This window comes from Periophthalmus magnuspinnatus, chromosome 5, assembly GCF_009829125.3.
Source record: "Periophthalmus magnuspinnatus isolate fPerMag1 chromosome 5, fPerMag1.2.pri, whole genome shotgun sequence".
Lineage (NCBI taxonomy): Eukaryota > Metazoa > Chordata > Actinopteri > Gobiiformes > Gobiidae > Periophthalmus > Periophthalmus magnuspinnatus.
The window spans coordinates 203470-230032 of NC_047130.1; the positions used below are offsets into that span (position 1 = coordinate 203470).

Below are 26563 nucleotides of genomic sequence, written 5' to 3' on the forward strand. Positions count from 1 at the left end.
GAAAACAAAGACACAACATTACCATGGAAACAGCAAGTCAGGTTTGTGGAGATGCAAGCCAAAAACAAGTGTTTCAGTGCGACACACACCACAAAACAAAGAAACAACAATTTTTAGCTAAAATGTTACGCACTGGGGCTTTAAATATACAGTATTATTAAATAGTATTAGTACATTACTAGTGGTTGAGCAGTAGTATTAGTAGTATTAGTAGTATTAGTAGTATTAGTAGTATTAGTAGTATTAGTAGTACTCGTAGTCATAATCATAGTAAAGTATCGTCCTCTGACCTGACGGGCAGCTGCCTTTGCCCTTCACTGTCACAGGCTGCAGTTCCGCGTCTCTCCTGTCGTTGGCGCTCTTCAGGGCACAGGGGTTTTTGTAGGTGACACCGTCCGAGCCGCAGACCTGCTCCGGTCACCAAGACAACCACAGTCAGAAAAGAGCAGCTCCCTCTACAGCAGCTCCCTCCCTCTACAGCAGCTCCCTCCCTCTACAGCAGCTCCCTCTACAACGGCTCCCTCTACAGCAGCTGTAGAGGGAGCCGTTGTAGAGGGAGCCGTTGTAGAGGGCTACAGCGGCTCGTTCCTTCCAGAAAATGATAAATTTCCCACTGAACACATTTTTCTGACAGTTTCATGACGAGTTTCATATTTTTTTCTTTTCATTCTGCTCATGTCATGAACAAACTCCGTCTAAAATAAATTTTACGCACAAAGAAACATGTTTGACACTTTAAACTGATTTCACTAAACAAAGGTTTTTATTTGTCTAATCAGGACCATCGTGCACTTTCCACACGTCTCGGGCCTTATTCACTTATTTATTATTCACTTATTTATTATTCACTTATTCACTTGTTTACTTGTTTATGTTTGTGGTTGTTTGGTAACAGTTATGAAATTATGTAAATGTTTGTCACCTCTGCAGCCCACAGCCTGTTTCGATACCAAATAATACTCTTGATACTTGATACTGATTCAAGTACCACGATTTTCAGCGTTAAATGTTTGTTCTTTCTGTTTCTTTTCCCACGTGACCTTGTGTCCAGTCCCTGGGTCTGCGCTGAAGGTCAGATAAAAAACTCAGTGTTTTGGGAACATGATGTGAAGAATTTAATCTGAGACACAGGGACAAACCGCCCTGCCCCTCCACAGTGTATCACTCCACCACATCACTCCACCACATCACTCCACCACATCACTCCACCACATCACTCCACCACATCACTCCACCACAGTGTATCACTCCACCACAGTGTATCACTCCACCACATCACTCCACCACATCACTCCACCACATCACTCCACCACAGCGTATCACTCCACCACATCACTCCACTACAGTGTATCACTCCACTACAGTGTATCACTCCACCACGGTGTATCACTCCACCACATCACTCCACCACAGCGTATCACTCCACCACATCACTCCACTACAGTGTATCACTCCACCACAGTGTATCACTCCACCACGGTGTATCACTCCACCACATCACTCCACCACGGTGTATCACTCCACCACATCACTCCACCACGGTGTATCACTCCACCACATCACTCCTCCACAGCGTATCACTCCACCACAGCACTGGGGGACTACTTTTTGGCGTTGAGTTTAGATAAAGGTGAGACAAAAGTTTGGACACACCCTCTCACTCAGTGTTTCTTATTTTTCTGTATGTTTACATTCTATATTTACATAAAGATGGAGTAAGACGTTTAATCACTCTACTAAATATATTTTTTGATATTTTATCCGTGACGCGTGAGGACAGGAGTTTTGTGCTGATGCTTTTGCTGCTGGTTTGTTCGTGCAGTCGAGTTTTGCAGCTGGAAACGGCTCAAACGGCACAAAGGCCGTTAAAGACACGAGGCCTTAAGTTATTTTCATTTGTTATTTGCCTGTTGTGTCTGTGAGTCCCTCAGTCGTCCGGGTCTGATCCAAAGTAAAAGACGAAGTTTAAATCTGTTTCATTTCATTTCCCTCCTGAAATCCTGTTTCTGTTTGAGCTCTCGCTGCTGATTGGACGACTGTTTCTCACTCGGCCAATCCTGTCTCACCTGGAGCTCCTCTTTTTCAGTTCACCTGTTCAGGGTTTGACTCGTGTGTGTCCAGTCGTTCTGTTTGTGTCTCATTTTGTTTCGTTTTTTTTCGTCGCCTCGTGACCGTGACAGCCGCTGAATAATGAGCTAAACGTGTAAAATGAACACGGAAATAATTAGTTTTACTTAATTCTTCTAATTCTTAATTCTAGTTTAGTTTTGTGTCTATTTTGTCGCTCGATTCCGTTTGTCGCTATGTCCCTTTAGTTTGTTATTTTTAACACAAACCTTATTATTTTTGGTTTGTTGGTTTACGTTCTGTTGATTTATATATTTACATAAATAGTTTAGTCGACTTTTGTTACTTTGCCCTTTTACATCCCTGTACATTAAATTACTTTTTTATTTCACCATTTTTCCATCTTGGTTTTTCTTTCCTCCCTGACCCTGGACACTGAGTCTGAGTGACTCTGAGGAAAAACATTTTTATTTTGGCTGTAGAGTAAATTTGATAAAAGTCTTTTGCACACGTGCACACTTACCTCGTGCACGCTCACCTCCTGCACGCTCTCACACGTGCACACTCTCACACGTGCACACTCACCTCGTGCACATTCTTACACGTGCACACTCTCACACGTGCACACTCACCTCGTGCACGCTCTCACACGTGCACACTCACCTCGTGCGCGCTCTCACACGTGCACACTCACCTCGTGCGCGCTCTCACACGTGCACACTCACCTCGTGCGCGCTCTTACACCTGCACACTCCCACTTTGCTCTTCTTGTCGGCGCGGATACACTCGAGCCCCGCCCCACAGTGAGGCCCCGCCCCTCGGACACAGGGCTGCCCCTCCCCCGACAGAGGGGTCTGCACGGGGGTCTGCACGGGGGCTACAGGGGCTTTGGGGGCCGGGTCGGACCCGACCACGACCAGGAGCGCCCCCAGGAGGAGTCCCAGGACAGCGGCCATCTTCTCTGGACCAGGTCTGGACTTGGTCAACGTCTGGAGGAGGAAAAATAATTGTCCCGTGAAAGACTTTGTGCTGGAGCTGTCGAGATTCTGTATATTTACTCTAGTTTTGTCATGGTCAGCTGCTCTTGTGGCTGACCTCCTGGCACACTGAGCACATTTTCATAATAATAACGTCCTGTGAAGTTCAAAGGACAGAAGTTACGGACTGTTGGACCGTGTCATCGGAGCAGTTTGTTTTTCCTGTTTCCATGGCGACCCTGCTTAGAGATGGCTATGCTAGCCAGTTAGCTCTGAAATGTTACACACTTTTTACTACAATGAAATCGACTTTCTACACCAAATATGGCAGAAGACGAAACAACAGCGGCGCCCCCTGGAGGCTGTTGTGATGCTGCAGGACACAGAGGAGGGACACTTTTGTCCTGAGAGCTGCCCTCACACTGGATCTCATGACCCTGTTCTATTATTGCCCCGCTCTAAGAGGAAAAACTGCCCCTCGGGACAAACACAGTGATCTGATGAAAACCATTTGAAAAAGTCTCATTTTTCCCTGTGATTTTTTGCAGTAGGAAAAACTTTAACAAATCAAATGAGTGCGGAGTTTTAATACCAGGTTTAGTAAAGATAAGCTTCTGGGCATCAATACTTTTAAAAACCCAAAATAGTAGTAACAGAATAAAAGGATTATAGAAAATCCAAGTTTAAAGTAAAATCAGTATCAAAAACTAAACAAATGTCTCCCTGGAGAATCTCAGAGACGCAATGATCTGAGCTCCACACGTCACATGACACAAGATCTGTCCACAGAGACATAACGACACGAGGTTAGTGTCAAAAGCACAATCAGCGTCTGCGACTATTATCATTACATGAAACATGAAACATGAAACATGAAACATTAAAGTGAAATGAGGCAGAGAAAAGTCCAGATAAACATGTTTGTCTGGAATATTCCACAGGAAACAGTTTATAGCATTTCACTCATTAGCAAAAATATTATTTTATTTATGAATTTGTTTTAATGGCCCAGAAATACTATGAGCGGGTCGCCTCTCCACAGATCTAACGCACAACTTGTCCTAGTTCCTCCAGTGAGGTGAGTTTAATGTCGTACTTTAGAACAGGAAGAATCGTTTTCACTGAGGTCCACATCAGGAAACTGGCCTCAGAGGAAAAGATCAGGCAGAAAAATGTCACTAAATGTGACATAAATAAATGTACCTACTTTTTAACTTGTTAAATACGTGTTTCTGTATTTATTACTCGTTCAAGTTACAAATATTCCATGTGTAAAAGTGCAGCCACTGACAAAGACTCAGCCATAATAAAGTTTCACTGGTTTGTGGCTTTTGAACATTTCCTGCTCTGATCCAGACTTTTAATTCTTGGACAATTTGTTGTTTTTCTTGAAGTCTCACTTTTGCAAAATAGCTCCATGTTTGGTGCCAAAATGTCGGCGCAGATTGAGAACTGACCCCACCTCATAAAATAAAAAACAAACAGGTTTTTCTCTTTGTCCCAAAAAGTGGAACTGATACAAGTTTGTGCTTCAGTCTCATTAGTTTATGGTCATTGCCTTAAAGCAGCAGAGACTTATTTTAAAATGACAGTCAGACCTTTTCATTTACCTTTTCACGGCCACATAAAATGATGTGACGGGCCACATTTGGCCCCCAGGCCTTGAGTTTGACACATTCCAGCCAAGACAGTAACATCTCCATGGAAACACAGGCCCAATCCAACTATGACTGGCATCAACAAAAAGTACATGTACTTTATTTTCTGAAGTGATTTCATCCCCAAACTCTGGTGAGAGTAGAATGAGGAGTAGTAACAGTAGTAGTAGCAGTAGTAGTAGCAGTAGTAGTAGCAGTAGTAGTAGTATTATTGATGGTGGTAATAGTAGTAATCATAAACTTATCTTGTAAAAATCTGAACTGTACCTGATGAGACGTCCAGGTGAGACTCAGAGCTGGTTTTGGACCGAGTTTGGACCCGTTCAGGTGCAGTCCCGTCTGGTCCTGGTCTGGTCCTGGTCTGGTCCTGGTCTGGTCCTGGTCTGGTCCTGGTCTGGTCCTGGTCTGGTCCAGGGGTCGGTCTTGAGTCTGGGAGTCAGAGGAATGCAGTAAAGCCCCTCCCTCTGTGGATCATGAGACGATAATCCGAGCAGAACGCCCTGAGCTCTGAGTCGACACAAACACTCAGGAAAAACATCTCAGCTCTAATTCTATATAAAGACATTTAAACACACACACACACACACACACACACACACACACACGACTTCTGTCACGACTCAGGGCACGGACGCAGTTTAAACATGTCTGAGCACATTAAAGGAGAAATGTCATGATTTTTTCAGGTTTGTAGTTTTGAAATAGTTTAAAGGGCTGAGATCACGTTATTCTCTGATCTGTGTCGTCACACACAGACCTGGAGTTGTGTTTTGTTTCATTCACATGTTTAACACAAACCTGCACATTTAGACTGAGCTCTTCTCTCAAACTGAAAACACTCTGTTCCACCTTGTGATGTCATCATGTGGTGATACAGGAAGTGCTCCACTGTGTTTTTAAACTCCACCTTCACTAGAATCATCTGGATCATTTCAGTCCTGGAGTTGTCTCTTATCTCGACTGAACTAAAGGTAAAAGGAGTTCACATGAAAACAACCACTTGATGACATCACAAGGTGGAACAGAGCGTTTAGAGGTTTAGAGATGTGACAGACTAATAATAAAGTGTTAAACATGTGAATGAAACAAAACACACTCAGGTCTGTTTTTGAGGACATTATGGAGCTTTAATAATAAACAGAGTCCCTGGACATTTTAGAACTTTTCATTATCAAACTACAGAAAATAAAAACAGAACACAGGGACTATTGTTCTGAAGAGATGCAACATTTAAATAAGTCCACAGAGTACACAGTTTAGTATATAAAATGAAAAGAGCTGATTCAAAATTAAACAAAAAGAACAAATCAATTTCAAATAAGAACATTGTATTTAGCATCAGCGTTAGCGTTAGCGTTTCAGCACTGGGTCATTTTAACTTTGTCTGATACTTAAACTTGTAGATTTTAAGACACACAAGTCTCACATTAGAACAGTATTTGAGTTTGTAACAGTTTAATGTTTGTAACATGACAGTTAGCGTGCTAACATGACAGTTAGCGTGCTAACATGACAGTTAGCGTGCTAACATGACAGTTAGCGTGCTAACATGACAGTTAGCATGCTAATATGACCGTTAGCTTGCGTGCTTAACAGTTGCAGCCTTTGTGATTTTCTAATTGTAAAGTCAAATAGTTGTTGACTTTATTGATCTGTTGAACCTTATTGATGAAGTATTTAGTAGTAACAGTACTACAGACTGCTCCTGTGAATATAAAACTGTACTTTGTGTACTTTATTTGCACAGCACATGCATTAATCATATGGATGATGCTAGTTTCACGTAGCTCTGGTCTCTGGTGTTTAATTCTCTGTATCATGTCTGTATTTGCTCCACTCGTCTGTTGTGACGTTTAAATCTGCAGGTCTCCAGTTTAAACATGTTTTTTTTATTCAGATCGTCGTCAGCTGCACCGAGGGCCAGTTAAGCTTCTGGAGGTCCTTTTAAAAAACAGTTTACAGTTTTAAATTCACAAAGACACATGTTTAAAACAATATAAATAACACAAAAAACAAATTAAATTGAACAAAAACCATTATATCTCAGGTCTGGAGGATGCACTTTGTTTTTTGTTTGAATTGTGTTATTGCTGAAACAGCGGAGAACCTGCCTGAAGCCCACGGACGGGAGGTTTTCAGGTTCTAGACTGTGATGATGTCATACTCACATTGTACTTTACATTGAACTTTTCTATGAAATATCCAAAGGGTAAATCATTTCCTTTAGTCACTAGAAACTCTCTAGAACCAAAACATGAACGCCCTTCGAGACAACTGTTGTTGTGATTTTGGGCTTTACAAAAATAAATGAATTGAATTGCTTTTATAAGAAATATCACAGTTTTGACCACATTGATTCAATCTGTGTCCCTCAGTCCAGATCTGATCCAGAGTAAAACTACATGTTTCAAAAGAAGTTAGACTCTGTATGTTTCTTTTACCGTATTGATTTTAGATGCACTGATCTGTGTGAAATATTATTGGCCGACAGAATGTTGTGATGTCACAGCGAGAGGCTGGGGTCATGTGACATCATCACATTGTAATCCATAAAGTTTAAACGGAGCTGAGACAGGTGAGAATCCTCAGGTGAGTTTGTCGAGTGTCAGACGTGTCGACCTGGTTTATGGTTCAAGTCTCTGTGGTGGTTGTTGTTTGACGTGGACAGGTCCAGTCATTACAAAGTTCAACGTCATAAATCAACACAATATCAATGATTTTTTCCAGGACAGAAGACACAACGACGGTGTGACTCAGAGATTAAACCAATAACCCACAGATCATATTTTCCATATTTTCACAAAGTCAAATAGTTCAATAATTTAAACAGGACTTTTGCACTGAGACGTTCACCTTCTGTTTGAATGAAGTTTTGTCACGTCGTGGACTGAAGCTCTTCCTGTGATTGTCCTGAGTCCAGGAGAGGAAGGAAGTCTGAAAAACTCAACAACAAGAAGGAAAACATCTGACCCAGAACGAGGGAGGGCATCTGACGTACACCCAGAACGAGGGAGGGCATCTGACCCACACCCAGAACGAGGGAGGGCATCTGACCCACACCCAGAACGAGGGAGGGCATCTGACCCACACCCAGAACGAGGGAGGGCATCTGACCCACACCCAGAACGAGGGAGGGCATCTGACCCACGCCCAGAACGAGGGAGGGCATCTGACGTGAAGCTTTAGTCTTGTTTGGGGCCATGTTCAGTGGTGGTTTTGCGCAGATACTTGGTGACAAAGGCGGCGCACAGGTCTCTGTAGGGAGTGTTGGACTTGGGCTGGAGCTGGAGGAGTCTGTGGACTTTAGGGGAGCGGAGAATCATGTTGTGTCCGAGTCCGACCGCACTGGAGCAGAGCCAGTACAGAGACATGCACTGTGGAACGACACGGGACAATCAGGACCAGTTTACAACCAACGTACATCTGACAAGGAGCAAACAGCACGAGAGCAGATTAAATACAAAAATAAACAGGTTCCAGCGCCTGGTGGTGTAGGGTGTGTGGTGTAGGGTGTAGGGTGTAGTGTGTAGGGTGTAGGGTGTAGGGTGTAGGGTGTAGGGTGTAGGGTGTAGGGTGTAGGGTGTAGGGTGTAGGGTGTAGGGTGTAGGGTCCTCTACAGTTAAAGGCTGTACTTTATTTGACTTTGACATACCGTGTGCATTCTGCTTTAAGACTTAAACTCAGTCATAATCTGCACTGACTTAAATCTGTTTAAATCAGATCTTGGCCTTGGGTTTTCTGACCTGGGGCGTCATTTATAAAACTGCACTTCACGCCGCGTAGGTGTTACAGACCAGTCCTGTTCGGCCTTGTCTCCATTTATTCAGATCCACCCACTGGTTGAGCCACACCTGGAGCGGCCCGGGATTCAATGGGGGAATAAAATCCAGGAGCGTGCACCACATCAGCGACCAGTTTGTTTGGTTATTTAGTTTATTTTTTTATAGTAATTGTATTGTTTAAGTTGTATCCAATTTTGAAGATTATTTTGTAAGAATAAATCTAATTTATCCTTTTTTTACCACGTCCATGATCCTGTTTTGTTCTACACTTGGGTTTTTTAACATCATTTTGTTACGTGCCACCACCTCTGGACCAAGTTGGACGTAACAGTCGACGTCCTCTGTGTTAGACGCAGGATTATAAAACTATTAAGTGTGGCACTTTGCTCTGCACCCACTGGGACCCTGACACTCTCTGCAAAGTCTGGAGATGACACTTTGGAGCAGAAGAAGAGAGTCTGAGTAAAAATGTTTGAGCAGGAGATAATCAGAAAATATGGAGAAGGGCGGATCCGTCTGACCGTAGTGTGACCATAGACTTCTCTCTCCAGTCTGTGGGTTCCAGCGCAGAGAGGATGAAATAAGGATGTGACCTGAACATCACACTTTAGTTTAATCAAACACACTTTACATTTGTTTATATGCACCGCACGCCACAGCGGCTCCACACGAGCCCCTGTCCAAACCTGACCCCAACCCAACATTTTCCCTGCATTTTTAAAAATTTTTTTATTGGGAGTTGCAAAGCAGAGCTTCCTCTCGACGGCCCTGTCTGTGTAAATCAACGTAAAATCCACAGATTATCGACTCATGTTTAGGCAGATCTCATTCCCCACTTTGCCCATTTATGGAGAGGAGGAGTGGAGAGGTGGAGGAGTGGAGAGGTGGAGGAGTGGAGAGGTGGAGGAGTGGAGAGGTGGAGGAGTGTAGAGGTGGAGGAGTGGAGGAGGAGGAGTGGAGAGGTGGAGTTTGTGTGGCACATACCTCTCGTGGCCACTAGGAGCACACACTTGTTTAGAAAAATTCCTACATAATTGTTTATAAATGAGGCTCCAGACTGATCAGAGACAGAGGAGTCGCTCTGGACACTGTTCTTCTCAGAGTAGTTCAGAACTGCACAGTTTCCTGCACTGCTCCTTCAGGTTTTATTTTTATAAATCTTTTTTTACTTTTTCCACATGTCTTACTGCAGTAGTAGCCCACCCGCCCTTTACCTGAGTACACTCTGTGCCCCCTCCATCCTCCTGCGATGGGCCCAGGGCACAGTTAAAATGATCTGAGTTATGTTTTATCGTGCCCCGTGTGACCCACATGAGACGAGTCCAAACCCGACGCTCACACAAATCTGCACAAACACGGAGCAGACAGATACAGTACAGACAGATACTGCGAGGGGCAAGTCCACTCGTGTTCTGATTCTAATCTCACAAATACCTCTCCTGCCTCAGTCCTGGTCCGTGGTCGATCGAGTGAAGCCTTTTCACGCTCTGCACCAAACTGGAAGAGTGCAGTTTGCAGTGCACTCTGCTCGTGCACACGGCTCGTGCACACTGCTCGTGCACTAGGCTCGTGCACACGGCTCGTGCACTATGGCACAAAGTGCACTTCGCCCACCGTGCCCAGTCTGAATGTGGCGTGTGAGCTGGTGCTGCTCAGACTGATGGTGCAGAGTGGAACATTTGTTTCAGTCAGTCTGCCCCAGGGCAGCTGTGGCTACAGTAGTAGAATATCACTGTGTGTGAAGTGAATGACCATGAGGGGCGTTCACACGTCTGTACAGAACTTCACAAGTGAAAGGAATTAAGTCTAAAAAGAAATTCACCATCACACCCCATGTCCCCAGGACTCCTTTAGCTCCTGTCGTGCTCCAGGTAGAAAGTCCCAGAGGAGGAAGGACACTGTTGTCCTGAGTACTGTTCCCCTCCCCCCCAGACCTGATCCAAACCCTGATCCAAACCCGTCCTAATTAAAGTTGTTACGAGCAGTGAGAACAGTTAACTGAGAATGACTAACGCTTAACGGCGCTCGTTGGACTCACCGTGGGGACGTACGCAGACACAGGGATCATGAGGAGGGACACTGCTCTGAACGAGTGCAGGACAATCCTCTGGAAGCGTCCGGAGACAGGCCTCTGCTGCAGAGACGCCAACTGCAACACACGACACAACACACGACACATGACACACAACACATAACACAACACATGACACACAACACAACACATGACACACAACATGACACACAACAACACATGACACACGACACACAACACATGACACACAACATGACACAACACACGACACAACACACGACCCATGACACACAACACATAACACAACACATGATAGATATATATATATAAATAATATATATATATATATATATATATATAATATATATATATATATATATATATATATACACACACACACACACACACTGTGCAGTGTAAAACGTAAGGAACCAAAGCCTGATCTTTCCAGTATCTGTGCGTCTGTGCTGCTCTCGCTCTCATTTTTCCGTTAGTCGACCCTCGACCCTCCGACTCCTTTCCTCATGTCTATGGTGTAACTTTGAGTGAAAATAACACGGATTTATTCAAAGCAGTACCCACCTCCACCAGCAGGAGGTTGGTGAGCCCCAGAGACACAGGAATAATCCAGGTGGAGTCAGGGACAGTCAGGTCTTTGAACCAGAGAGCGCCCCCTGCAGCCAGCGCAGAGTACACAGCTGTGGACACAAACACAATAGTAGCTTTATTAGTTTTCTTTTAGTCCAGGATTAGCTCTTGATAAGTCCTGGTTTTGACCTGGTTCTCACCGCTGGAGTCCAGACTGAGGTCTCTGAGGGCCAGAGACAGACTGATCCAGACCGGGACCTGGACCAGGACCAAGATGGAGGCTTTGAACGGGTGACAGTTGTCTCGTACGTAGAGTTCAGACACAATCCTCTTCATGTTCTTCTTAAACTGGAACCTACAAAGTAAAAAAAAAAAGACATTAACAACTTTTAATAACATAATTCTTAACCATATTAGCAAACAGTTCAGCAGCATCTTTACTTTCACCGGGCTGTTGAACAACGAATGATATAAATGAGACCACACAAAATAGGGTCGTCAAAATACTGAAAATCTGACCCTAACCAGATGTTAACACGTATTTTATTAACAGTAGTATTGAAACTAGATCCTCATGTTTCACAGGTATCGATAATAAAAAAAAGTCCCATTGACAGGACATAAATGAGCCTTTCCTGAATGTTTATAATGATTTATGATGTGCAAATTATGATTTTAACAGACGTAAACGAGAACATGCTCGTGTTCAACAGGCTGGACTTCCCTTCTCAAGTGAAAACACAAGCACAAGGCTGTGGTCACTGCAGGGTCAAACAGAGATAATTTTAATTATTCAGTCTCATAAAAATTCAATGCATCTGTTAGAGCCACTTCCAGGGTTCAATTCCTACAAGGAGAGATGGAGAGAAAAGATCAATAAATGAAATAAGTCTAAATTATCCCACGGGGGAAGATTAAGCAGCAGTAGAAAAGTAAAAAAACAAACAAAAAAACCCCAAATAACTCACAGATGCACAGATACTAATATCGGATATCGCTCCGGTCCAGGACATTTTGCTGGATTTAGGCCCAGGACGTCTCCTAATGTGTGAACTTTTATTTATACAAAGCTGTTTAGTTGTTACTTGCATGAATAACAATGACATTCCACTGTTGGATCCATTTTGTAATTGTTCTTGGAGAAAAAGGCCAGTGTCGTTCCCTGCACTGGTATCGGTTCATATCAGGTATTAGCAGAGTATCAGTATCGGTATCAGAGTTGAAAAGGCTGAATGCGTGCATCCCGAGTGCAGATTAATGGTCGGACCGCTCACCCCGGGCGTATCTTTCAAACACAGTGTTTGTGCTGAAGTACCTGCAGGTGTCCAGGCTCCAGCCGACTTCTTTGGCTTTCACAGACACTTCATATCTGAGCCTCAGGGACAGCTCCGAAATCTCCTTCTGCAGCGCCTCCACCTGGTCACACACAAACACAACACACACATCACATTCAGCTTTGGCTTCAATCAGAAAACTTCAGCCAAACTCACAAATGTGGAAAAATATTTAAGAGTCTCATTTATTTGATTAAAACTCAATAAAAACGTCACAGTTACCTTCATCAACGAGGTGTTTATTAGGTTTGACAAACAGTGTTCTAGTACTAGTTTTAGTATCGATCTATTTTTTAAATAAAAAGACCATTGTTTTTGAATATTAGTTTGTGTTTTCTTCTAAACAGGCGCAAAAAGCTGTAATCTGCTTTAACGACCATGTTTTGGTGGTTTGTCACATATTAGTCCCATCAGAAGAAACACAAACTGATACTGAAACTAAATATTTATTTTAGGTACTAAAAATCATCAAAAATAAGACAAAAATGCCTCCTGAAGATTTTTTGCAAAACTTTGATCCATTTCAGAGCTAGTAGAGACTACACAACAATATTAAAGAAATACATTTTAATTTGTTTAACATCTAGACCCTTTTCCTTCGTCTTGAAACTAAACAGAACATGAACATTGTGCAGCTCCCCAGACCTACTGTCCTGGCTACACCTCTTTTTAGAGGCGGTAGTGTTCAGTGAACTCCTTTTCAAATAATAACCTTTAACAAACCTATAGATTCACTCATCTAAACGGTTTCCAGTATTGATACTGTTGATTCAACAAGGCCCTGGCTCTGGATTTTACCCGGTGCAGGATCACAGTCTGGTAGGCGGCGAGAGGCAGAGTCACAGTGGAGCGGACGGTCAAAGTCGCTGCTGCTATGCTCAACCACCAGGAGGCGCCGCTCATCTCCTGAAGTCCAACCAGGAACTGCTCTGCCACCTGCACTGGAGTGTGCATGTGAGCTCTGTGCATGTGGACAGGTGTATGCATGTGGAGGGGCGGGGCCAATGGCACAAGGGAGGGGCCTGGACAGACTAGAGCTGGACGCAAGAGACGCAGCATCTTTGACCTGAGGAGACACACACTGACAGTCAGACTCTACGTTATGGCGGTCACTGCACTAAAGTCGACTGGACTAAAGTCATCCATCCAGATGTCACTCACTCAGAGCCAGTTCAATAAGAGAAGAGCAAAAGGCGACTCACGATAAAACCAACAACCAAAAGTGCAGATTGTCACAAGAACCAAATCACGATTTGATTTTTATGACAACTCGCCCGGCCCTGTCTGTAGACTGATATCTGTGGACTGAGAAGGAAAAACAGCCACAGACAGACAATCAACACCACCCTAAAATACTATGACACGACTGGTGATAAAAACAAGGAGTTAAGAAACTGTATGTAAGATTTTGATTTTAAATTTCATAAACGTGACCTATCCCCAGATATGAGTTTCACATCTAAGGTTGTTTTTACACATGTTCTCTGTGGAGCCACTGCTCTGCTGAACGCTCTTTTATGTGGGCATAACTAGTGACAGTGTGAAAACGACCTAATATTGATAGCTTTTATTGATAAGAACTGTAATGCTGATTTATTCTTAATTACAAAAACATTGGACATGATGGCACATTTATTTATGTTATAATTTGGTGTTTTGGTTCTTAAGATGATTATCCAACTAGAAAGCAAAGACTGACATGAGTCTCATTGGATTACCAGTTTTTATGTTGAAATCCAGTTGATTTAAACCTAAAAGGACTCTCTCTGATGTGAACCAATTGTGTGATCTATGTGCAGGTTTGGACACTGTCACTAGTACTTTTTAAAAACATTAAGAGCCCATGCTACAAACGGTTCCTTAAAATCAAACAGGAGACTGCCTCATGGTCCATAACAGTGAAGTGAATCCATGTGTGTCAGTGTAAAAAGAACATCTTACATTTGGGTTCGTGCTGCTGATCACAGATGGGTCCGATCTCGACTGAAAAACAGGCTACTCCTGATTACATCAAACATATAAACATTATTCACACTTAGATACAGGCATATAAGCCGCCTGTAGCTAACTCCACTGACGCTCCGAACTTCAGAACCAGAACCACAGACAGATCCGCTTCACCTTCAGCTCCACGCTCTCCCCGCGCGCACTGATGACGTTTCATGTTTACAACTAATGGGCCCCGGAATATGACGTCATTACGTCACTTTTTTTTCTCTTTTCTTGTTTCGTTTTAATTTCACTGACTAAAATACAGTATTTAAGTAATTATAAGTATGGACTGTACTGCACGACTGTAACTGAAACTGTTAAAAGAAGACGAGACGTAACTATTCCTCCGGAAGTACGTCATTGTAAAACCGGAAGTGACAGGAACTTAACAACGGAAGCAAATGGCGGAGTTCAGTGGCGGAGGATTACTGGCGGCGCTGCTGCTGTTCACGGCTCTTACCGTGAAAGACGTGTATGTGGGAATGCACCGGGACCAGAGCCGGGACCAGCGCGGCCCGAGGAACGAGGCCGAGGACCGTGGCAGGTTCACGGCCGGAGAAGAGCAGGGAAGACCGGCCAAACCCTGGAGCAGCTCCGGGAGCCTGGGGCCGGTGCTGCGCTTCCAGTACTGGTGCGTCTGCTGTGTCCTGCAGTCTGCACCACAGCGGGGCTGATTCACAAGGATCTCACATAAACCGCAGTGGAAACACGTTTAAAGGGCCTACAGTGCACTGTTTCGATCTGTCTTATAATGCATCTTCATCACAAACAGGCCTGAAGTGTTTTTGTTTCATTCACACATTTAGAGTTATTTTCTCAAACTGAAGACACTCTGTTCCACCTTGTGATGTCATCATGTGGTAATACAGGAAGTGCTCCACTGTGTTTTTAAACTCCATACACCTTCCCTAGAATCATTTGGATCATTTTAGCCAATTTGCCATTGCCAAACCTTTAAGTTATAGCTGTTCTATTAGTCTCATTGAAACTGCTTCACTCCTCAGTGCATCAGCAGATATTAGAGACTTTGTTTTTACTGTTTTTACTGTAAAAAAAGTTATTCTGCTGTACTGGAGAGTTAAACAGTTCAGTTGAGCCTAAAAATAGCTGTTAACCTTAAAACTACCACTAAATGACATCACAAGGGAAAACAGCATATTTGTTTTTGGGGATGTAGACAGACTAATAATCCAGGATTATACAAACATGTGCGAATGAAACCAAACACAACTCTAGGTATGTTTTTGAGGAGGAAACAGCATTATAACATGGTTTAAGTCTCACTTAAGTCACTTTTGTGTAATATAGCAGCTTTAAATCAGAATTAAAGCAGGTCTGTCTGATTTAAATCTCACAAATGGACCTTGCAGTGCCCCCTAGAGTACTGTCTGGCACAGTGTTTGTACATGTTCATCTTAAAACTCTTTCTGTGTGTTTTAGCATTTCCTGAGGCTACAGTAAAGTGTTCCAGGACTATTCCAGGGCCATCAATCAAATCTACCCAGAGCTGCGCATCGAGGGAAGCAACTACCCCCCCACCACCTTAAACAAGTAAAGATGTCAATGTGTGTCGTAAAAGATATGAACAATGATATTCAGATCTCAGCCCTAGTTTGGACCTGTTTTACATTTGTATATTAAGTAATAAAATTAAAAAAGTAATATTGAAACTACTTTATAATTAACCACAGAAGCGATTTATTCAACCTTCTACAGCTCAAATCTTACATTATTACATAAAAAATGGCAAAATTCTCCCCACTAATGCAAAGAAAATATGCACACTAGAAATATCGAGCCACAAAATCTATTGTTCCAGCTTTCATGTATTGAACTTTAAGTCGATGTAGTGATTATGGCGGCAGGTCTAGCTCTGATCTCTTTCAGGTACCTGGGGAACCTGATTTTCTACCTGAAGCTCTTGGCCTTGGTCTTAATAGTCTCTGGAACCAGTCCTTTTAGACTTTTGAACACAGAACCCACCGAGTCCTGGGCCCGGATCTGGACTTGGACTCAGCAGAACAAGGTGAACCCCACTGCCCCCCCCCCTCCTGTCTGTCTCTCTGTTCTGCTCTCTCTCTGCTCTGTCTATTTTAACCCATGTTGTAGCTTAACGACAAGTGAAATTTTGGCTATAGGGTTGTCACAAGTATGGAAAATCTACTAATCTATACTAAACTAGTATAGAAAAAAGTCCCATTGACAGAAATGGACCTTTCCTGAATCTGTTTATAATGATGTTGAGCTGCATCTGAACAAGTATAAGACACATAGACTAGAATACACCCATGGACCACTATGAACCGACTGGACTAAACCAGGACTAAACCAGGACTGAACCCGGACTAAAGTGGGGCTAAACCAGGACTAAAGTGGGGCTAAACCAGGACTAAAGTGGGGCTAAACCAGGACTGAACCAGAACCATGGACCACTATGAACCGACTGGACACTGAGGGATTATACAGATATAAGACACATGGAAATAGAACACAAAGTACCAGATTTAATGTGGAACATCACAGTATATTGACTAAACAAAGAGTGTTTTTTTTTTATTATCATCATGGTATTAGAATCAGTATCGAGTCTATTCCTTAGTATCATAATCGAGTTTGACTTGCTCGTAACACTACTTGGCTTATTGATGTGTTTTTCAGATCTTCTCGTGCCTCATGGCCTTCTTTATTTGTAACATGCTGGAGACACATTTCCTGTCGACTGGAGCCTTCGAGATCAGCCTCAATGGTACAGTTACATTTAGACCAGTGCTTTCCAACACGTGGGGGCGTGACCCAAATGTGGGCCACAGGGGTTTGTTCTATTGTGTCATGGGACTGTCTAAGCAGAAAAAAGACTTGTGTTGTAGTTACACAAATGGCGGGTCAGTACATGTACTTCAAAATAATATTACTCAAGTAAAAGTGGTGCTTTAAGAAACAACTCATTTACTTGAGTAACTCGGTCCTACTCACCTCTGTCTGTCGATGAGTCTCAAAACCAGATCTGTTTAAAACCACAGCAGAACATGTAGCTATGATGTAAAAGTATATCAGTATCACAGATTTTCTCTTTTACACTGTGGACAGATTTTCATCCGTTTCTCCCAGTTTACCGCCTGTATCTCCACCTGTAACAGCCGTACGCTGTTTTTGTGACTCAGGTTTTCCCTTATTCCTCGCAGATGTTCCGGTCTGGTCTAAGCTGCAGTCCGGGTATGTGCTGAACATACAGGAACTCTTCCAGATCCTGGACTCTCACCTGAAAATGAACCAGGCACCAGTCTTCACTTAGACATGGACCAAACTGGGTAATGCAGCTGCTTCATCCACATCCAAGAGTCTCAGGAGACAAAGTATTTAAGGATTTAAAGGTTCTATATCACGCAAAACTAACTCTTCTAATCTTTAATCCATGTTCTAATGCTGTTTCCTCCTCAAAAACAGATCTGGAGTTGTGTTTTTCTTTCATTCGTGTGTGGAGTTTAAAAACACAGTGGAGCACTTCCTGTATTACCACATGATGACATCACAAGGTGGAACAGTGTGTTTTCAGTTTGAGAGAAGAACTCAGCCTAAATCTGTAGGGTTTGTGTGTTAAACTCAATTCAATTCATTTTATTTTTGTAACGCCCAAAATCACAACAACAGTTGTCTGAAGGGCGTTCATGTTTTGGTTGATGGGGGAAACCGGAGTACCCGGAGGAAACCCATCCAGACACGAGGAGAAACATGAAAAACTCCACACAGAAAGGCCTGGTGACCCGGGGATCAACCAAACCTTCTGCTGTGAGACATGAGCCACTCAGCCACAGAGATATACACACAAAAACACAACAACACACAAAAACAAACAACACACAAAAACACAACAACACACAAAAACACAACAACACACAAAAACAAACAACACACAAAAACACAACAACACACAAAAACAAACAACACACAAAAACAAAACAACACACAAAAACAAACAGGAAAATCAAACAACAGGAAAAATCGGCCAGACGAGGAGGAGGAGAGGGTCCACTGTCATCGGGGCATCTGAAAGAGATACACTCCACAGGGGGAGTGGGACAGGGGACAACATGTGAATAGCATTGCTGATGAGAAAATAGGGAAAAGTAGAGGATAGTGCTCAGGTTGCCATACTTCCCCCAGCTAGTTACTCCTACTGCAGCCTGTCTTATCCCGGGTTTGTCCCTAACTCCCTCACTATGTAACCTGGTCTATACCGAAGAGGAAGGTTTTAAGCCTGGTCTTAAATACAGAGACTGTGGGGGCCTGTTTAACATCAGCAGGGAGTTGATTCCATAGCACAGGAGCTTGGTAACTGAATGCTCTCCCTCCCACTGTACTTTTGGACACTCTAGGAACCACTAATAGTCCTGCATTCTGAGAGCGGAGTGCTCTGTTTGGCTGGTACGGGACAATAGCATCTTGCAGATAGGATGGGGCGTATGTGAATGAAACAAAACACGACTCCAGGTCTGTTTGTGACGAGGAAATGTTATCACAGAAAATTCCGTAATATGGCCCTTTAATCACAACCTATAAAACATTTGTGAATATTTTATTAAGATTTCAGCCTTAAGAGTGAGAGAGTTCATTAAAGTTTTTTGGACATGACACAGTTGGTCCAAAAAGTCCCTTGTGGCTTTTTGCTCTTTATGATCTGTACTTTTTCTGACACGTGCGTTTGCCTCGTGTTCTCTCCAGATGGTGTTTGCTGGAGGTGTTTCGGAGGGTCCGAGGTGGCGGTTAATGATGGTTGAGTTTTAAAGCAGTTTCAGAAGAAGCTCAGCCTGAACTCACTCCGCCATTCAAAGACCAGCCCTAGAAAACTACACTACCCACAGCGCACCTGTGCGTCACACCAGAAAACACCACAGAACTCCACTGACGTGATTTATTTAAAACTAGTAAAGATCTTTTTAAAATAGAAGTTTGTGTCATGTGTTTTTTGTCTGTCCTCTTGGGCTCAGAGATAATTCTACCAAAAACACATCAAACTCCACACATTCATCAGACATGCTCCATTAGGCCCAAACACGAGCTGGGGCCCGCGAGCTGGGGCCCGCGAGCTGGGGCCCGCGAGCTGGGGCCCGCGAGCTCCACTCTGGAAAAAGAACACAACAGTTAGATTTGATTGACATGTCATGATAAACCCCGCCCCTGGAAGAAATACAGTTTTTAGTTTAGAGTTTTTAGTTTCCATGGTGATGGGACTTTCGGCTCTTATGAGAGCCGAATCTTTTGGATCCATTCATTTCAAAGAGCTGTTCACAAGACTGGCTTTTTTTTCTTTATTTATATGACAGAAGCCAATGTGGGAATTTAAATTATCAACAAACTGATCACAGAGAGACAGGACCAAGGCTCAGATGAGTTTAACATGGTTCAAACTGAGAGTAAAAGTTTACCCTTTGGAAGGATGGAACTCTAAATAAAGTATTGCACTACACTGATGATGATAATAATAATAATAATAATAATAATAACTTCTTCTATGATGCATACATCTTCACTCTGTTGCCTGCTCTGCTTCTGTGCTGATTCTTGTGTTGGTTCAAAATTAATCAGTAAAAAAAAAAGCATAAAAAATTGAAAGAAAAACATCCGGTTCTTTTAAAAAATGAGATCCGGTTCCAATCGTTCACGCTAAGGAACTTTTTTATGCATATGTGTTTTTTTAATTATTACTATTATTATTATTATTATTATTATTATTATTATTATTATAGAAAGATGATTATTACAATGACAGGACACAGAACATAAACATAATAATCCGCTCAGGAGCCGCTCAAAAGAGCTGACGCAGTCATACGTCACATGACGTCAGTTCCGGTCCTGACAGTCTCGTGCGGACTGTATCTGACCCCGTGGACAGTTCGCGGGTTTAAGGTCTGATTTTTGCTTCTGTCTTTGGTCTTTGTCGGTTCTTTTCACGGTCCGTCGCCGGGTCTTTCTCCGGGTCGTTCTCCGGAGCCTCTCGGGGCCTGTAGCTCTTGTCCCGGGCCGGTCCTGGAGCTGTTTGTCTGCGGTGGAACCTCTGTGTTTGGCCCCTGTGTTTGGCCCCTGTGTTTGTGGTACGTGTGTCTCTGTGTCTCTGCTGTGGTTTTACTTTATGTTTAGACAGATTTAACAGGATTTTCCTCCACTCTGGGCTGATTTTAATATGAACGTGTTTCTGTTTGGTTGAATTTAAAAGTGACACCGGAAACTGCAGAAGGAAAAGACCAAACCATTTAGTCCAGGAGCAAGACACATCTGAACACTCCTGCGCAAAACCTGCACAAAACCTGCGCAGACTGCGCACGTTTGGACCTGACATGAAGACCTCGGTGAGTGATGCTTTACATTAGTAACTACTTGTATTTAAAAGTAGGATTTGTATGAAAAATGGACTCACACTCTCCCTCTGACCTTTTAATAGTGTTGTGTCATAAAATGAGATGTTGGTTTAAGCTCAGGGTCAGAAAACACAAACTCTGCATGTTTAGGCTGAGCTTTTCTCTCAAACCTGTGAATGAGCCAAAACACAGCTCCAGGTTTGTTTGTGATGAGGAAAGAACTTTATAACAAAGATCAGACAGCAGTGAAATATGGGCCCTGTAATGATGAGATGAGCCTAATGAAAACAAAACAGCAGAACTGGAACAACCCGATAAACCACTGGGTCACGACTGATGGAAGCATCTGGCATGACTCACTGTGACTTAACTCAGGTTGTGATGATCTGATGATGTGACGAATCATCCCAGAGCTTTGTACTATTTCAGCAGAAATAAGACTTTAGGCTGCACCTCCACCCAGAGTTACCTTCACCTCCACCCAGAGTTACCTTCACCTCCACCCAGAGTTACCTTCACCTCCACCCAGAGTTACCTTCACCTCCACCCAGAGTTACCTTCACCTCCATCCAGAAACAGCAGCAAATGACACCAAAGTCCAATTTCCTGACCTGTTTCTAGTCTAAAGACGAGTCCAAACCCTTTTCCTAACCTTAACATCACAGACTAGTGCCTTATCCAGACACGGTGCCTACGGCAGCACACACGGACAAACTACATCAAACATGTCTGTACTGTTGTCCTTGTAAAACTCTTAAAGACCCGTCTGCCTCACACTGACCAGTCGCTATGTCCACTGCTTTTGTGCTGCAAACATTTGTGTAATTGTGTTTTTCTCATTGAAGTCTGAAAGACTGAGAAGACGGCCTCTGTCGAGTCCATCCAGACCCCGGTCCAGGACCCAGTCCAGACCCAGCCCCAGATCCAAAGTCCAAGATCGGACCAACAAAACCCCGAGTAGAACCAAAGCCAAGAGCTGGACGACCATGAACGAGAGTCCACCATCAGACACCATCAACCTGGACTCCAGCAATGAGGGTCAGTGAGACGTAAACCTGGACTCAGAATCTCTCAGAATCTTTACTCCATGGGTTTCAGAATGATGGAAAATTAGCAGTTACCATAGCAATTGACAAAACAAAATATTACATCTTTTGAATGGTGAAAAGTCCTCAAAATGTCACATGTAACAGACCAGAACAAACCTTGGTCTGAGCGGTGTGACACTGGACAGTCCCATGGTCTTTATACTTGTGTATAATTGTTTGAACAGATGAACGTGGCTCGTTCAGGCGGAAACTGCACCAAGGACCAGACTTGTGTCCACAGTTCTCGTTTTATATAGTGTCTGTAAACTTCACTAAAACAGACATTTGGATCAGACACGGTTGAACTGAACCTTCAGATGTTTGAGTCTTTGTGTTTCATGGAGTGAGTGGTTTAGTCGTTAGCTAACATGCTAGCTAAGCTCTGCACAGTCATAGCAACAGAGAAACTACTTTCACTTTTGTCCTATAAAGATAATTTGATCTAAATGGACCTGATGAGCCAAAAAAGCAGAAACATCTTGTCTGTTGTTCCGTCTGTAGCTGGAACGTCAAGGTGCTGCTTTAGTCTGGATTTTTGTGTCACAGAAGTTTTTCCTGAGTCACACTGTGCTAAAGGTGATCCGGAGGGTTGCCGGTCCGGAGGGGCGCCGGTCCGGAGGGGCGCCGGTCCGGAGGGGCGCCGGTCCGGAGGGGCGCCGGTCCGGAGGGTCGCCGGTCCGGAGGGACACTTTAGCCTTGCCCAGGTTTACGATTAGGTTCTTTGATTTTTGATACTTTTGACGACTCCATCTGCTCCAGTCCAAGAGCAGATACTAGTCGATACTAAACCTACTATTGAAAGTACACGCACATTAGAGCAGGTATTGATACCAAAGTCCATTGACGCCACATAAATGGACCTTTCTTGAATGTCTTTTTGATTTAAACATTGAATCTTGAGCCAGAACTCTCAGGAATCTTTAGGATAGTTTGGGGGTTTTTTTGTGCAACTTTTCAAAACTGTTTACATTATTCTAAACCATTGCCCATAAATCCTTTCTCTCTTGCTCCTGCTTTATTTCTTTGTTTCATCTTTAAGTTGTTAAATGTGTATCACAGACTGACGTGAATGCTCTTTATTCCACAGAAGTGACTCGTGAGGTTTTAGCCATGTTCTAGAGCTCAACAGCCCAATGTGAGCCTTTAAATCCTGGACTTTGTCTCTGCAGATGGACCAGCAGAGCCCGTCTTCCCCCCTGTCCTCAGTCCTGGTCTCAGTCCAGGTCCCGGTCCCGGTCCAGATGTGGTGGATTTGACCTCTCCGACGTGTGACCCTGCTGCGGTGGTGGACCTCACTAACGACACAGTGCTGGTGTGTGGAGCTCAAACATTAAACTACAACACTTCATATAAACTGCACTTTTACACCAATCAACACGTAATTTGTGGAGGAAAGCTGAAATATATTTACAAAATGACAGAAAGTGCAGAATTTTATCCAAACATTGGCACAAGTTATACATAAACACATTTTCTCTGACACTTTAATCTTTATTTCAGCAAAATAAATCTGTTTTATTTGTATTTATCTGTGTATTTTACGGAGTTTGGACCAGTGTAACCCGTGACAGTTTGGTAATAGTTATGGAAGTGTCTTGGGTGATGTCATGATTTACAACCAGGAAGTGACATTTTAAACCTAAAAAATGTCCAAACTGAAAAATGATAAATTCTTGGTTTAATCTGTGATGGGTCAAACTTTACACTTAATACTCATCTGTTATTTTAAAGATTTACTCTGAACACAGATGTTATTACTTTGCCTAGAATGTTCCATAGAGACATTCAGGTGGTGGATCCTCTAAGAAAAGTTACATAGTATGGCTTTAAAGAGGAGGTATTGTACAGCTCGACCGTGTTATAACAGTATTCCACCAGGAAAAACACGTTATTCATGCTTGAGTATTTGAGTATTTGTGATTTCTCCCAGATCGTATTCGACTCCTCCTTATGGTTAGCAGCAGTAGACATGTCGTAGCTCCTCTTTCCAATTGGCCTGGTGGATTTTAAGTCAGATCTGTGGAGAGGCGAGCCCATTCACTGTAACAATACGATCTGGATAGTGACCAATAAAACACCTGTATTTTTATTTCTTACATCTCTGCTTTGTTTTGGCAGGTTCTCGATGAAGGTGAGTCTCGACCTAACCACCTCCTCCTTCACCTCCTCCCTCATCCCTCTGCCTCCTACCGCCTCCTCCTCTGTGCCACACCACCTCCTCCCTCACGTCGTGTTCTACCTCATCCCTCTGCCTCCTTGCTTCCTCCTCCTTGTGCTGTTCTCTGCCTTTGTTTCTGTCCCATCTTCTCGTCTCCTACCTCCTCAATTCAATTCAAGTTTATTTATACAGCACATTTAAAAACAACCTCAGCTGACCAAAGTGCTTCACATAAAAGAACTAAACACATAAAACACAATGAGGTATAATTACATTATACAAAAGAGCATAAAATACAATAACAGCAAGTACCAAGACATTCTATCTACAGAATATTAAAAGCCACGGAGAAAAGATGAGTTTTGAGCCGAGACTTAAACTGAGTAACAGACTCAGATGATCGGACAGACAAAGGGAGACTGTTCCACAGTTCGGGCGCTGCCACAGAAAAGGCCCTGTCACCCCTAGTTTTGAGCCGAGCTTTAGGCACAGCGAGCAGAAGCTGGTTTGACCTCAGAGTCTGGGAGGAGGATAAGGCTCCAGCAGCTCCCTAAGACAGACTGAGCCCATGAAGATAAGACATTTAAAGACAGTAACACTTTGAATTTCACCTGAAAAACAACAGGGAGCCAATGTAAAGTGCACAGAACAGGCGCAATGTCCCGTCTCTTAGTTTTGGTCTGAAGCTGCAGCATTTTGAACATCTCCTATCTTCTTACCTCGTGACACTACCACTTTTCTCATGCACTCATCTTCTACTACTTTCTCATCTGCTACTTTCCCTTCTTCTCCCTCTCTCCTTCGTTCTCTTGTCCTTCCTCCTTCACCTGTTTCAGAGCAGACCCAGAGTTACGTGTTGAGCAGTGATGAAGAGGAGCTTACGGTGACGGGCAGCACAACCACGTCCACTGCACCTGCTCGGAGGAGGGAGGGGTGAGTGCGTCCAGTCTCTGTCCAGTCTCTGTCCAGTCTCTGTCCACTTCTAACTGGTGTTCTCTGCAGGTCAGCTGGTGTCCACATCAGTTGTCCCGTCTGCATGGACTCCTATTTTGAGGTTAGTTTTTCACACGTCTTAATCCCTGACCCTGTCCACTTCCTCAGGGACAAACACCAGAGTGGACATTTCTGTGTGACTTTTTGTACACTGTGGGCGCCGCCATCGTCATCGAGTTGTATTATTTTACACAGAGCTGCTGATCTTGTCCATAAATCAGTTCCACAGGGACAGAGCTGTTTTAAAGCCTCAGACTCAGTGACGTGTTGAACATTGAACATTTAACATTTAACATAAGTAAAGCTGCTTTATATCAGAGTTTAGCGGTGAAGAAAACACATCCACACTGCTTTTCTTATTGTTTTAACAGCACCACAGAACACTACTTTCAAAACAAAAGCTCTCAAAACTATTTCTTTATCTCTATATGTGACCCAAACTGCACTGAGACACCAGCAGGGGGAGCTCATGCAGAAACTATTTATGTAGAAAAAGTACAAGGAGAGAGTATTTATATCAAGACAGATTAAACTTCTGACTCATGAGTTTAATCTTTTTACAAAATACCAAATCTTCAGTGCACTTTCTCTTTTCTGTTCCATTTAAATCATCCAAGTCAAATAAACATTTAGAGGATCTGACTCAGAGGGAGTCCAGTTCAGGTTTTTCAGTTGAGTCTTAAACTGCGTTAAAACTGATCAAGTCCCTGGCATTTAATACTAATACTGGGATATCTTGGCGTTTTATTGTTCTTAGAACATTGGGCAAAGCCAAAGCTGATTTTATTTGTGCTACATAAATAAAAATGACATTGACAAATACTCCATGAACCGCAGATCGTGGACAGCGGCCGTCTCTTGGTGTCGACTCGATGTGGACACGTTTTCTGCAGCATTTGTTTAAGAGACTCCCTCAGCCAGAGCCAGAGCTGCCCCATCTGCAGGAAGAAGCTGCCCAGAGGACATTATCACCCCATTCACTTATAACTGCACAGAACTACTGCTACTACTGTTCACCCTCAATCCAAACTGCAGGGGGCGCTGTGCAACCAGCTGCATTTAAGGCCTTACCCATTGATCTGTTCAAAATGCAAATGTTCAAAATGCATGTTCTGATGAACCAATGTGAAAAATGACAATGGTTTACAAGATTTTCTTTCAACGTAAAGTATTTATTTCAAATCTAGACTCAAATAGAAATTTTCTTTGAAATCAACAAAATAAAACTTTTTTTTTTCATTCTGTGACACTGGCACTTTGTTCTGCGTCTCGAGATCCTCATGACGTTTTTCTCTCAATTTTTTTTTTTTAAACCACAGCTTCAGTGAAAATATTTGTTTCATGTTAAACTGCTTTGCCATTTTTATAATTCCCCCAAGTGTGAGCTAAATGTTTTTGTGTTTAACAAACCCACAAACTGACATTCTTTCATTTACTAGGGGAGCAAATATTCTGTGAGATTAATAAACAAAAAGAAAGATGGATATATTTTTCTATTTCTGACTTGTTTTGATGGTGCTGAGGTAAATGTTCATGTG

At 43.0% G+C, this 26563-nt stretch overlaps 4 protein-coding genes across 5 annotated transcripts in view; 2 read left to right on the forward strand and 2 right to left on the reverse strand.

The window, feature by feature from the left end:
* Positions 1-5167, reverse strand: part of igfbp7 (insulin-like growth factor binding protein 7) — a 7775-nt gene extending 2608 nt beyond the window's left edge. The window contains exons 1-3 of the mRNA XM_033966325.2: positions 4970-5167; positions 2793-3056; positions 291-408 (exon numbers count right to left, since the gene is read on the reverse strand). Of these exons, the coding sequence (XP_033822216.1) occupies positions 291-408; positions 2793-3023 (349 nt within the window). The 5' untranslated portion in view covers positions 3024-3056; positions 4970-5167. The remainder of the gene's footprint in view (positions 1-290; positions 409-2792; positions 3057-4969) is intronic.
* A 645-nt stretch (positions 5168-5812) lies between these two features.
* LOC117370792 (cytochrome c oxidase assembly protein COX18, mitochondrial) lies at positions 5813-14608 on the reverse strand. Of its 2 annotated transcripts, none has more exons than XM_055222150.1 (7): positions 14380-14608; positions 13237-13504; positions 12420-12520; positions 11305-11459; positions 11099-11214; positions 10523-10633; positions 5813-8076 (listed from the first exon to the last, which is right to left on the reverse strand). In XM_055222150.1, coding segments are annotated over exons 1-7 (945 nt in total). In that variant the 5' UTR covers positions 14382-14608; the 3' UTR covers positions 5813-7884. The 2 variants fall into 2 exon arrangements, with proteins under 2 accessions (XP_055078125.1, XP_033822217.1); XM_033966326.2 differs by having other exon boundaries at positions 5922-8076; positions 14560-14597.
* Positions 14609-14814: 206 nt separating this feature from the next.
* Positions 14815-19366, forward strand: selenot2 (selenoprotein T, 2). Its single transcript, XM_033966689.2, has 6 exons — positions 14815-15061; positions 15871-15981; positions 16318-16456; positions 17089-17176; positions 17613-17738; positions 19150-19366. Exons 1-5 carry the CDS (start codon positions 14832-14834, stop codon positions 17720-17722), a joined length of 678 nt encoding a protein of 225 aa, XP_033822580.1. The 5' UTR covers positions 14815-14831; the 3' UTR covers positions 17723-17738; positions 19150-19366.
* Positions 19367-20293: 927 nt separating this feature from the next.
* rnf4 (ring finger protein 4) lies at positions 20294-26394 on the forward strand. The gene is made up of 8 exons (XM_033967149.2): positions 20294-20522; positions 20645-20777; positions 21632-21824; positions 23044-23186; positions 23993-24005; positions 24869-24965; positions 25035-25086; positions 25863-26394. The coding sequence occupies exons 2-8, from the start codon at positions 20766-20768 to the stop codon at positions 26010-26012; spliced, it is 660 nt and encodes a 219-aa protein (XP_033823040.1). The 5' UTR covers positions 20294-20522; positions 20645-20765; the 3' UTR covers positions 26013-26394.
* Positions 26395-26563: the final 169 nt, after the last annotated feature.

Bases quoted from the DNA above. Each gene is read 5' to 3' on its own strand.
- LOC117370792 (XM_055222150.1), bottom strand. The intron at 10,634-11,098 runs GTGGGTACTGCT...CGTGTGTTGCAG, and splicing joins CCAACCTCCTGCTGGTGGAG to TTGGCGTCTCTGCAGCAGAG. The intron at 8,077-10,522 runs GTGAGTCCAACG...GTCGTTCCACAG, and splicing joins TGTCTGCGTACGTCCCCACG to TGCATGTCTCTGTACTGGCT.
- rnf4 (XM_033967149.2), top strand. The intron at 21,825-23,043 runs GTCAGTGAGACG...TTGTCTCTGCAG, and splicing joins CCTGGACTCCAGCAATGAGG to ATGGACCAGCAGAGCCCGTC. The intron at 25,087-25,862 runs GTTAGTTTTTCA...CATGAACCGCAG, and splicing joins GCATGGACTCCTATTTTGAG to ATCGTGGACAGCGGCCGTCT.